The sequence below is a fragment of the Trichechus manatus genome, unplaced genomic scaffold, assembly GCF_000243295.1.
Source record: "Trichechus manatus latirostris isolate Lorelei unplaced genomic scaffold, TriManLat1.0 scaffold00036, whole genome shotgun sequence".
NCBI lineage: Eukaryota > Metazoa > Chordata > Mammalia > Sirenia > Trichechidae > Trichechus > Trichechus manatus.
Window position 1 is genome coordinate 3,190,467 of NW_004443972.1, and position 12,542 is coordinate 3,203,008.

General features: G+C 36.7%; 1 protein-coding gene across 7 annotated transcripts in view; it reads left to right on the plus strand.

Moving 5' to 3' along the window:
• Positions 1 to 12,542, plus strand: part of MBD5 (methyl-CpG binding domain protein 5) — a 154,585-nt gene that overhangs the window by 69,640 nt on the left and 72,403 nt on the right. For 5 of the 7 annotated variants that reach the window (XM_023730371.1, XM_023730375.1, XM_023730377.1 and 2 more), the window contains one exon: positions 7,248 to 7,922. In XM_023730371.1, coding sequence (XP_023586139.1) covers positions 7,810 to 7,922 — 113 coding nt within the window. In that variant the 5' untranslated portion in view covers positions 7,248 to 7,809. Of the gene's footprint in view, positions 1 to 5,374; positions 7,923 to 12,542 lie in introns of those variants that run through there. The other 2 variants (XM_023730373.1, XM_023730376.1) reach the window with 2 other exon arrangements.

Sequence of the window (12,542 nt, forward strand, 5' to 3'; positions counted from 1 at the left end):
GGCTTATACTTACGTAGAGCTTGTGACTGTTTCCAATAATAAGGTGGTACCTTCCCTAGTGCTTTTAAGGATCAGGGAAACATTAATTAGCTGTTCTGTAGCCCTGGTGGTACAATGGTTTAGCATTCAGCTGCTAACCAAAAGGTTAGCAGTTCGAACCCACCTAGCTACCCTGTGAGAGAAAGATCTGCCTATCTGCTCCTGTGAAGATTACAGCCTAGAAAATCCTATGTGGCAGTTTTACTCTGTCATATGCAGTCACTATGAGTCAAAAATCAACTCAGTGGCACCTAACTACAACATAGATATAACATTTAATTTTTTGGAAATAATATTTTTCCTGATTATAGAGCCAATATATGGTTATTGTAGAAAATTTTGAAGAAACAGAAAAGCAGCAAAGAAAATAAAAATCGTCCATGTTCATACTACCCAGAAACACCCACTGGAAGGACAGTGCTTTTCTATTCCTATACCCACATAAATAGTAGCATTTTTGAAAATTAAGATTATAATTAGACATGCAACTTTGTAATGTGTTTTCAACTAACAATATCATGGACCTTTCCCAGTGCTTTTAAATTTTCTATAACATGATTTTAATGGCTATGTATATATAATAACAATTTGGATACTTACAATGTAGGAGTAGGTACTGTTTTAAGACTGTTTTATATACATTAGCTTATTATATCTCCAGAACAACAGTATGAAGTTATAATCTCCATTTTGTAAAGAAAGAAATTTTAAAACTTGCCCAAGGTCATAGCCTCATAAAGGATAGAGCCAAGATTCATGCATAGACAGCCTGACTCCAGAGCTTGTGCTCTTAACTGGTAACGCTGAACAGCCCCTCGGTACTCTAATTAATTTAAGTAAAACACTGTTTTAGACTTCCAGGTTGTTTCCAGTATAGTTTTTGGCTACTGGAAATAATACTCATGCATCTGTGGGTTGGCAGTTCAGGCTAGGCTCGACTAGGACACAACATGCTAGTTTCACATGGTGTTAGCTGGGCTCACTCATGTGTTTGGGGCCTTAGGTGGACTGGCTGGACCAGCAAGGATTATCTCTTCTCCGCATGTTCTCTTCATCCTCAAGGGGACTAGCTCAGGGTTGTTCATGTAGCACTGGTGTCCCAAGAAAACAACAGTGGAAGATGCAAGGCCTCTTGAAGTTTAGTCTCACAACTTGAACACCATCACATTTGTCACATTCCATGGGTCAAAGCAAGTCACAAGGCCAGCCCAGATTTCAGGGTATGGAGTAATAGATCCCACCTCTTGATGGAACAAGCTACAAAGTATTTGTGCCACTTACTAACCACTACACTCAGCATTTAGTGCCCATAAGGCTTCTGTGTTACTAGAATATATAAGTTGCTGAACTTTTGTAGCAAGAAATGGCCTGATATAAATAATCCTTCTGCCAACAGATGGGTGTGGGCCAGAGTGATAGTCACCTTAACTCTGAGGCCCAGCCTCACGCTCAGGAGCCAGTTTGTACACCTTCAAAGTGTGTGAAAAATGTAGCCTTTCTATGTGAATGTGATCCCTCACATGAAAGTTATAAACTTTTACAGTCTTCTTCACTGAAAAAGCAAGGGTTTCTGTAGAAAAGATGTGCTAAGGGTATCCTGATACAACTGTATAAAATAAATCTAAATATTCTGAGTGTAGTTTGGGTGAGTAAGTGGAACCTGTCAGAGGTATTGGGACTCTTACAAAGGATGTATCTGAGGAGTATGTTTTGGAAGAGGTGGCTGCACAGTGAAGATAAGAACCAAATGGAAGTGTAACCAGAGTGAAAATGGGGCTAATCTATTGAAAGGTTTTAAAAAAAAAAAAGAAGATGTAACTGCAAGATAAGTATGCTCATAAATAAAACTACATCACTTGAATATGTATATGAAAGGTGAAACAGAGGGAAGGTTGACTAGGGGGCTAGCTAAGTCCTGTGGAGGAACTGTTTGAATAATTGATATGCTGGTAAAAGATAATTGGAAAGGAAAAATGTCATTTAGGGTTACTCCAGCAAGCATAATTTAACTAATCAGCACATTTTATAATGATGGAAAGATTATGAGTATATTCACTTATTACTCAATTAAATGATAATTAGGTTGTAGCCACTCAGACATTACTCTCTGATATGCTATTGCTGATTTTTTTTAATCCAATTATATCTTTTGTTATGTTTATATATTGTTTTGGAGTTTAAGTATAGATGCAGGTCTTATATGGGATTTGTTCTCAGTTGGAGAACATGAGACATTCACTCTCACAAACGCAGGAATGGAATGGACTTATCTTTAAATATTTCATGAGTTAAGTTTATAATCATAATATAAAAAGTATAAATGATCACTTAGACTTATGTAGCATAGTAAATATTAGTGTTTTATATAATTTACATCATTTCACCTGACAAATCAGTAATTTATTGAGTGTTAATTCTGTCGCAGGTGTATCCAAGTATCTCCACTGGGCACAAGATGAATGTGTGATGTCATTATAAACGTTTTAATAGGATTTATTCAAATACCACACGACTCAGAAATCAATTCATTATTCTTACTGTTAATCAGGTTTGTCTGATGTTGTTCAGAAGGATTTATGACAGTTGGCATTATTCAGAAGGTTTTATGAAAAATAGCTATTTATTTTTATAATGTTATATTTTCTGATAGTCATTGTCTTTGTGATGTTTGGGGTATAACTTTATATACATTTAACATTGCATAAAGTAGTAAGTTAATTCTTAGGTTGACAAGAATGTCAGTAAAGCAGAAAGAGGTCTGTTGCATTAATTGGCATCCTGGGGTTTATGTTAGGTGATCAGGATCCTAATGTCTCTGAGATGGTGACATCAAATTTGAGTTCTGAATGGCCAGAAGAAGCCAACTCTGCAAAGAAGAAAACGAAACCACTAAAATTCAATTCACCAAAAGCCAGTTCTCTCAGAGAGTAATTTGCATATTGAAAGGAAGCCGGAAAATTAAAACATTGGTAGAATTCTGACAGATATCCCCCTCAGAAGATACACACCACTACCTCCACCACCACACTTTTTGAATTTCATTATTATGGTTACAAAACTGTTTGTGAAATAAGTTTCAATTATGTCCTAAGTATACACAATCTGTCCTCAATCCTGAGTATTAATGAGACGGAGGTGCCTTTCAAATCATAGCATCTTCTCTGTTTTAGCCTATGTCTCTTGAGCTTAAACCAAACAAAGCAGGTTGTTTGCAACAGAATCTTTATGGGAGGTGAGACAAAGATGTGTGGAATATGTAATTTTTAAAACCATAGCAGTATAATATTAAATATTATATTCTGAAAAAAAGGAAAAGCTTGTTTTCATAATACAGACTATAAGAAAGCTTGACTGAATCTTGGATGGTGTGTCTCTAAAGAGATAAAGTTATCAGAATTTTGGAGGCAAGCAGAATAGATTTTTACGCTTAGTAAAAGATGGCATGAGTTTCAAAACTGAGAAACATAGCCTGAAATGCTTCCCTAAAACTACCCTCCTGGCACTGTAAGAAATGTATCAAGAGCTCTAAGATTATGCAATTCTATTTTAGCAAATAATTCTAAGTGAATTATCAAGATAGGCACAGATTTATGTACAGAGATATTTCTCTTAGATTTATTTGTAATTGTGAAAATTTGGGACAAAAATCTATGTCCATAAAAGGGAAGTGAGTAAGTTATATACAACTATTCAACGAAATTCTATCTATTAAAAATTGTGTTTTGGAAAAATATTTAATGTCCTGGTGAAATTCTCAGAAGAAAATAAAATACAGAATGGTAATGAGTCAATATTTAAAGGGAAAAAACGCACTTTTTTTTTATATGCATAGAAAAAGTTGGAATCGGTACAACTACTTTGGAGAGCAGTTTGGCAGTGATTGTAAAGTTGAAAATGTGCATATTCTACAATCCAACATTAATATGACCGATATACTAATAAATAGTTGTATGATCACATGATAGAATACTGTTCAGTTGTTAAAAATTAATGAATTGGATCTATATATCTGCAATAGAGGTAGATCTATATATCTCACTGAAGACAGCTCTCAAAACAATGTTAAGTTTTAAAAAGCAAGTTGCAGAATGATCTATTTGTACGTAGCATTTATGTAAAATTTTAAAATACATATAACAATACCAGATACTGTTCATGTATACACATGTAGGGAATAAGCATATAAAAACAAGGCCTAGAAGAGCGTAGACCAGAATCATGATGGTGTTGCCTCTGAAGGGGAAAGGAGGGGAGTAGAACTGAAAAGAAATACGGGGTGGGGATGGAGGGGGTAATATTTGCTTCATCTGTAATGTTTTCTAAGTCTTTTATTTTTTAAAAAAGAAGCAAAAATGACCAAATGTTTACATTGTACATTTGGAATGGTGGTACATTGTTGTTTATTAGATTATGCTCTTATTGTGTGTGTGTGTGTACTTTTAAAACTCAAAACTGTGAAAGAAAATACATTAATGTTTACAGTGGTTATTATTCAGTAGTGAGATTACAGGTGAATTTTTATTTTCATCTTCAAACTTCGCTGTATTTTCCAAATTCATAAAGTGAATGTTTCAATCAGAACAATAATGCCATTTACAGATAAATAGATAATAACTGGATGGTTTCTGGATGTCTTCTTTATGAGGGACCCTTACATTTGAGCGGCTCTTACATTTGAGCTGCCTCTGAAAGGCTGAGATAGCAGAAAAAGGATGACCTGCAGGATAAAAGGAAACAGAGTGCTAGCTGCCTTTCACTGGTCATGGAAAACTGTCCATGTCCTGAGAAGAGCCCAGATTAGTTGAAGCTGGGGGTTCTCAAAATTAAGCATGTATCAGAATCACCTGGAAGCCTTGTTCTAACACAGATTGCCCCCAGAACTTCTGATTCAGAAAGTCTGGGGTGAGGCCTTGCATTTCTAACAAGTTCCCAGGTGTTAATGATGATGATGATGCTTGTCCCAGGATCATGCTTTGAGAACTGCTGGTCTAAGCAAAACCAGGCCAACTGATATTTGTATTTATGATTACTGAAATGTGAGGGAGACATTTGGCAGGAATCATTCCAATGTTATTATCTGGCCAGTCCACAAATTACTTAATGGAGAGAGCCAGCCAGTCTCAGGGAGGTTGGAGCCACATATAAGGGCAGACAGACAAGACAAGAAACTGGCATCAAAATGGTCGGAAAGCTCAAAAGTAGGGGAAGTGGGAACGGGTCCAGTCTAATGATCAGAAACCACCGAAGAGATTTCTTTTGGAAAAACAAGTTAATGAAAAGAGACTAAAAAAAAAAAAAAAATGAACAGGTTCAGTCATCAGGGTCGTTTGCTACTTGACAAAACCGGGAGTCCAGGATGGCACAAAGTTTGGATCTTTTCACATTGACCCTTCCTTGCTGCCTCCTGCTTTTCTCTCCTTGCTTCCTTTCCTCTTTCCTTTCTGTCCTTCCACACTGAGCAGCTCCTCAGTGCCAAACATTACACTGGGCTTTGGTTAAAGTAGTACCTTACCATCTTTGTACTCCCAGCACCTAGCATAGCACCCAGTACATAATAGATGCTCACTAACTGTTGAATGAAACATGATTAAACAACTGAACAGCAGGAGTCATCGTTAAAGATGTGGTGAATGGAAGACAGAAATAGGATGTTTTGTCTGAAATGGGTCATTCTGTGAGAAGTGTAGAGTGGAGTGGGCCCAGCAATGCAAATTACCAGCTTGAGACCTCCCTGGGGACTGTAACTCCTTGGCACTTTCCTTTATACTTCAAATTTTTCCCAATAAATTTTTGCTATTTTTTTCATTACCTGCCAGTGTTTCGCATACCCACTATTCCTGACCTTCAGTTAAATAAGTATATGGTATGTGCTTCATTACAATACCCTCAGCTTGTCTCAGAGATTAGTCTGTAAATAAGGCATATGTCTGAATACATGATAACCTTTACTATAAGGCAGTAGCCTCTGTCCCATTGAGAAGACCCAAAAGAGGAGATCAAAAGATTAAGTTTGAGGCCAACTTGAATGTGTAGACTTTTAGGAATATCTTAAGTAGTTATGTGTGTACTTATAATTTGTTGATTAAGATATACATGTATATTTGCAATCACATATTATCTAAAATAATTGATTCATTTCATTTAAATTTTATGGAACAGTTTTGATTCAGTACTTCCATATGAATCTTAATCGTCTAACACAGTTTTCCAGAGCATACCATCTTTACTTCTACCTAAGTTTTTCGAAATATAGCATTTTTTGAATCTGTAGGTGATACTGTCACTAGAAATTTTTATCACAAGTCACAAGTTCCACTCATCTAACACTAGAACTTTTTTAAAATTCATCCTTTAGTGCTGTTTCATGAGTCGCACAGTGTATCCACACACTATATATTAAATTGATCTTTAAAAAGCTTGTTTACAACAACAAATAACACTACCAACTGTGACAGCATATTCTTTACCAGGATTAAGTATGAAAATTCTTTTTAAAATTTATTTGCCATCTTTTTTTTTAATTTAACAGCTCCGTCATGATGACTTCTATAAGTATTCTACATTAACATCGATTACTGTTATTTCAAGCTAATATGCCTTCCCCAAGCTGCACCCTGTGACTCACTAAATTAAGAGAGCATCCCATAATATAAAGGATTTTGTAAAATCTTGACTACAAAGAAACTCCCACTTAATAACACTGAGAAAAAAACTGTCTTACATTTGGGAATGTACAGTGTTTATTTCCCTTTAATTTTTTCTTAAAAAGGTAGAAACCAGTTCTTCTTTAGGCCAGTACACTGTCTGGAAAAGAAAAGTGAACCATAGAGGTATGTAGAATTAGGGAGTGAAAAAAATGTAATTGGATAAGCACACAACTTTCCAGTTGTCAGGTCATGAGAGGTGATGGATGTGTTTTTATTGTGCGTTAGGATGAGGCTATGTGTGTGTGTGTGTGTGAAGACATAATTATGGCTCTGTATTTAGTAATTAAAAAATTACATGTGATGAAGAGTAAGCAAATTGGTTTAACTGGAGTCTAAGTGGATCAAGTTGGAAGAAGAAAAGTTGAATTTGGCACGTGATTTTGATGGCAGAGGACATCAGAGTGGTTTGGTACACTTAGCAGTTTATTCCATTTTAAAATTGTGCACCTTCTCAGTTTTTCAGCATTAAACATACAGTTTGCATATTTACGTATGTTTCAGGCTATATTATTGGAATTTTGAAGACATGAAAACATCAGATGAACCTACCTGCAACACCTTGGATTCAGATTGGAAGATAGAGAGAAAGTTTAAAGAATGTGGCCAATAAAGACGGGTAGTACCTGGAAATATTAACTGACTCGCACTGTAAAAATGAGACTGATTTCTAAACGAAAGAAGTTATTTTAGGCCACCATCAAAGTTCAAGACAAAATGTTGAAATAAAAACTTTACACTCCCCCTCTTTCCCACTTCAGGCAGGTACCAGCATTAATGAATTATGATTTTCCTTAATCAGAAGCACTCATTTTTACCCATGTAGACCACCTGTAAGAATTACATATTGGTTATTTAATGTAGATTAATAATGGAAAACTGATTTTTCACAATGGCAGATTTTAAGGACTTGGTTCCAAACTGAGCTGAAGCTTCCCAATGCATTTTGTACAGTCTGGGAAAAGCTGTGCTGCATTGGCCTGTTTTTGAAGGCCATCATGCCATGTAATATAAGGATATCATCTTATTGCTGATATCTTTGAAGAGTCCCAAGCAGACACAGAAAATGAATGGAGGCAAGGAGTGTGACGGAGGGGACAAGGATGGAGGTCTTCCAGCTATACAAGTTCCTGTGGGTTGGCAGCGTCGAGTGGATCAAAATGGAGTGCTTTATGTCAGGTGAGCTTTTGTTATTGCCTGTGTTACCTCCAAGGTTGCAGTCCCAAGATTGAGGTGGTAGAGTCTGTTCTATGAGCAAAATATCGTGACTGACAGCACTTTAAGCAAATTTGAATAAATGACCTCTGTGCTAGAAATACTGCAGTGTTTTTATTCTGTACTGTTTTGCAATGTAAATTGCCTTAGGTTACCAGAGAGAATTTTTATGCATTACTTGTGTTTATATAAGGTGTCATTCTGCTTATCTCTATAACAAGGATAAAGAGGAAAAACATGAAGATTTCTAAAAGACGCATATAAGCATCATTAGCGCATTCATAGGCGAATGTAAAATACTGGAAATAGACCCGATATCTCTTGACAGTATTATTCTGTTCTTCACAGTGCTTCGGCTGGCTATTCTGATAGAAGGTTGAGTTTTTATCTATAGGCAGTTTCAGTTATACTTCTTACTGCCTGATACTGCCTAAAAATAATTTCCTTATTTTTTCTGCACGGTTTTTAATCTATTCACTTGCATATAATGTTAAAAAAGAAAAAGTCATGATGGAAGTGGTTCTTCATCTCACAAGTAAAAATCATACAAATAAAATGCAAATGCCTGCTCTTTTCAATTTTGATGGCATGTATCTTGTGTAATATAAACTAAGCTGTTGGCAAGTAGTTATAGTCTTATTTATTACATAAGTGCTAAGTTCTATACTTTGTAGTTTTTCAGTAAGTATATGAAAGATTAGGCTATATATATCTTTCTTTGTGACATTAAGAAACAGAATTAGAACTTTTAAAAAGACATAAGTTTGCATCGTTAAATTAATACTATTACTTTCAATGTGATTATTTGTATCCCAGCTTCAGCGGAGTCCTGTAGTCCTCTATTCCTGCAATGATGTATTTATATGAATGAGGTATTTTCCATTATATAAACACAAACCATTTCATACCATAACAGCTCAGAAAGTCAGTTCAGATTCTATCCTGGTTTTGTTTTGTGCAAGGTGTTGCTTGAGGTAAATTTAATTACTAATTGAAATGGTTTTGTCACAGTTTTTTTGGTTGTTTCTGTAATGATGCAGTGGCTAAGCGTTTGGCTGCTAACCAAAAGGCTGGCAGTTCAAACCTACCAGTCAGTCCTTGGAAACCCTATGGGGCAGTTGTTCTCTGTCCTATAGGGTCTCTATGAGTCGGAATCGACTCAATAGCAAGGGTTTCTGTTTTTGTTTTAATTAATTGAGGTAAAGGAATAAGAAAGCAGGGAATGTGGAGCTCATCTCATATCGTAGTAGCCTGTTAGATAAGATGGACAAGGACACAACAAGATGACTTTTTCAAGATGTTCTTGTTGCCAATACTGTTAACAAATTGCCAGAGTACTTTGTTAGAAATATAATGTAGAAAGATATCAATGTTACACGTTTATATTTATTGTTATTCCCGTTGTAAAGAGCAGAGTGTATTCAGCTTATGGCAAATGACTGACTCTTAAATCTTGATAGTTTAATTTTTTCACTTTTAATATCATCCCAATGAAGGATAAATCAGCTTTTCAGATTGCTAAGAGCAAAAACTGAGTTAATTCTGGAATCTGTTCAGTTATCTTGTTTATGATTTTCCAAGTCTGACTAGACTTCACTGTCGGATAACCCTGTTAGTGTGAGTTCTCCACGTCCAAATCTGTACACTGTAAATTATTTTGGAAACTAACTTTCCCTGATAAGGTAAAACACTTTCAAATTAAATTAAGCCAGCCAGCATGAGTTTGATTTGTTTGTGTATAACTGGCTAAATTGCCATCTGAACTTGTGTAGGAGGCTAGTCTTCTATAGCTCCCTTCTCAATGTGCAGTGTGCTTGTAATTTTTAAGTTAGTCTCCAGCTGCTCCTGCCTTGGGGTGGCATTGAGGCTACACATTACATCTCCCACCTGCTTCCACTCTTCTGAGCTTTGTGCTGAAAGACTTGTGACTATATTTTACATTAATTATTACTCTCAAAAGTTAATTAAAGAGCTACAACTGAAGGAAAGAACCCAACTGACTGACTGAGATGAAGTGTTTTTAAAATGTCTAGAACACAATACTCTAATAGAATTCAGGAATTCTCATCTTCAGTTTAATTTTATACTTAAATTCCTCTAGGACTCAGTCCTACACTTTTAGCTATAAAATGTTGGGCTGCTTCTTTTCACAAAACTCATGAATTCTTCACATGAAAAATCATGAAGATGCTGTTTGCTAACAAAACTTCCAAAAGCATCTTGTTGCCCTTCTTTCCAGTGATGGAACTCAAGTCTATAATATAGGGAATTATTATTCTTTTTTTCTATACAAAAATTTATACATACATTGTTATGTGACCCTAATTGCTCTCCCCATACTGTGACAGTGCACTCCCCCTTTCCACCCCTGATTCCCCACGTCCATTCAACCAGCCCCTAACCCTCTCCACCTTCCCATCTCACCTCTGGACAAGAAGCTGCCCATTTAGTCTCTTGTATCTACTTGAGGTAAGAGGCACACTCCCCAAGAATACCACTTTATGTCCCACAGTCCAGTCCAATCCTTGTCTGAAGAGTTGGCCTTGGAAATTGTTTTAGTTCTGGGCTGATAGAGAATCCAGGGGCCATGCTTTCCGGGGTTCCTCCAGTCTCAGTCAGACCATTAAGTCTGGTCTTCTTACTAGAATTTGAGTTCTGCACCCCACCTTTCTCCTGCTCCATCCAGGACTCTCTGTTGTGTTCCTTGTCAGGGTGGTCATTGATGGTAGCTGGGCACCATCTAGTTCTTCTGGTCTTAGGCTGATGAAGTCTATGGTTTCTGTGGCCCTTTCTGTCTCTTGATCTAATACTTTCCTTGTGTCTTTGGTGCTCTTCATTCTCCTTTACTCCAGGTGGTTGGGACCAATTGATGCATCTTAGATGGCCGCTTGCAAGCTTTTAAGACCCCAGATGCCACTCACCAAAGTAGGATGAAGAACATTTTCTTCATCAGTTTTGTTATGCCAGTTGACCTAGATGTCCCCTGAAAGCATGGTCCCCAGAGCCCTACCCCTGCTACTCTGTCCCTCAGAGTGTTTGATTGTATTCAGGAAACTTCTTAGCTTTGGTTTAGTCCAGGTGTGCTGACTTCTGTAGTGTGTGCTGTCCTTCCCTTCACCTAAGATAATTCTTATCTACTATCTAATTAGTAAATAACCCTCACCCTCCCTCCCCACCCTCGTAACCATCAAAGAAGGTTGTCTTCTGTGTTTAAACCTTTTCTTGAGTTCTTATAATAGTGGTCTTATATAATATTTGTCCTTCTGTAACTGACTAAATTCACTCAGCATAATGACCTCCAGATTCCTCCATGTTATGTTTCACAGCTTCATCATTGTTCTTTATTGTTGCGTAGTATTCCATTGCGGGGATATACCATAATTTGTTTATCCATTCGTCCATTGATGGGCACCTAGGTTGTTTCCATCTTTTTGCTATTGTGAACAGTGCTGCAATGAACATGAGTGTGCATATATCTATTCGTGTGATGGCTCTTATTTCTCTAGGATATATTCCAAGGAGCAGGATAGCTGGATTGTATGGTACTTCTATTTCTAGCTTTTTAAGGAAGCGCCAAATTGATTTCCAAAGTGGTTGTACCGTTTTACCTTCCCACCAACAGTGTATAAGTGGTCCAGTCTCTCCACAACCTCTCCAGCGTTTATTATTTTGTGTTTTTTGGATTAATGCTAGCCTTATTGGGGTGAAATGATATCTCATTGTAGTTTTGATCTGCATTTCTCTAATGGCTAATGAGCATGAGCATTTCTTCACGTGTCTGTTAGCCACCTGAATATCTTTGGCAGAGTGTCTGTTGATATCCTTTGCCCATCTTTTAATTGGGTTATTTGTCTTTTTGTTGTTGAGGTTTTTCAGCATCTTGTAAATTTTAGAGATTAGACGCAGATCGGATTTGTCGTAACCAAAAGTCTTTTCCCAGTCTGTAGGTTGTCGTTTTACTCTTTTGGTGAAGTCTTTTGATGAGCATAAGTGTTTGATTTTTACGAGCTCCCATTTATCTGGTCTCTTTTCTGGTGCTTGTGCATTGTTACTTATGGTTCATATTGTTTTTATGCCATGTATTAGGGCTCCTAGCGTTGTCCCTGTTTTTTCTTCCATGATCTTTATAGTTTTTGATTTTATATTTAAATCTTTGATCCATTTTTAGTTAGTTTTTGTGCATGGTGTGAGGTATGGGTCTTGTTTCAGTTTTTTGCAGATGGATATCCAGTTATGGCAGTACCAGTTGTTAAAGAGACTGTTTTTTCCCCAATTAAAAGACTTTGGGCCTTTGTCAAATATCAGCTGCTCATAGGTGGATGAATTTATGTTTGGATTCTCAATTCTGTTCCATTGATCTATGTATCTGTTGTTGTACCAGTACCAGGCTGTTTTGACTACCGTGGCAGTATAATTGGTTCTAAAATCAGGGAGTGTGAGGCCTCCCACTTTGTTCTTCTTCGTGAGTAATGCTTTACTTATTTGGGGCCTCTTCCCTTTCCATATGAAGTTGGTGATTTGTTTCTCCATCTCATTAAAAAATGCTGGTGGAATTTGGATTGGGATTGCATTGCATCTGTAGAT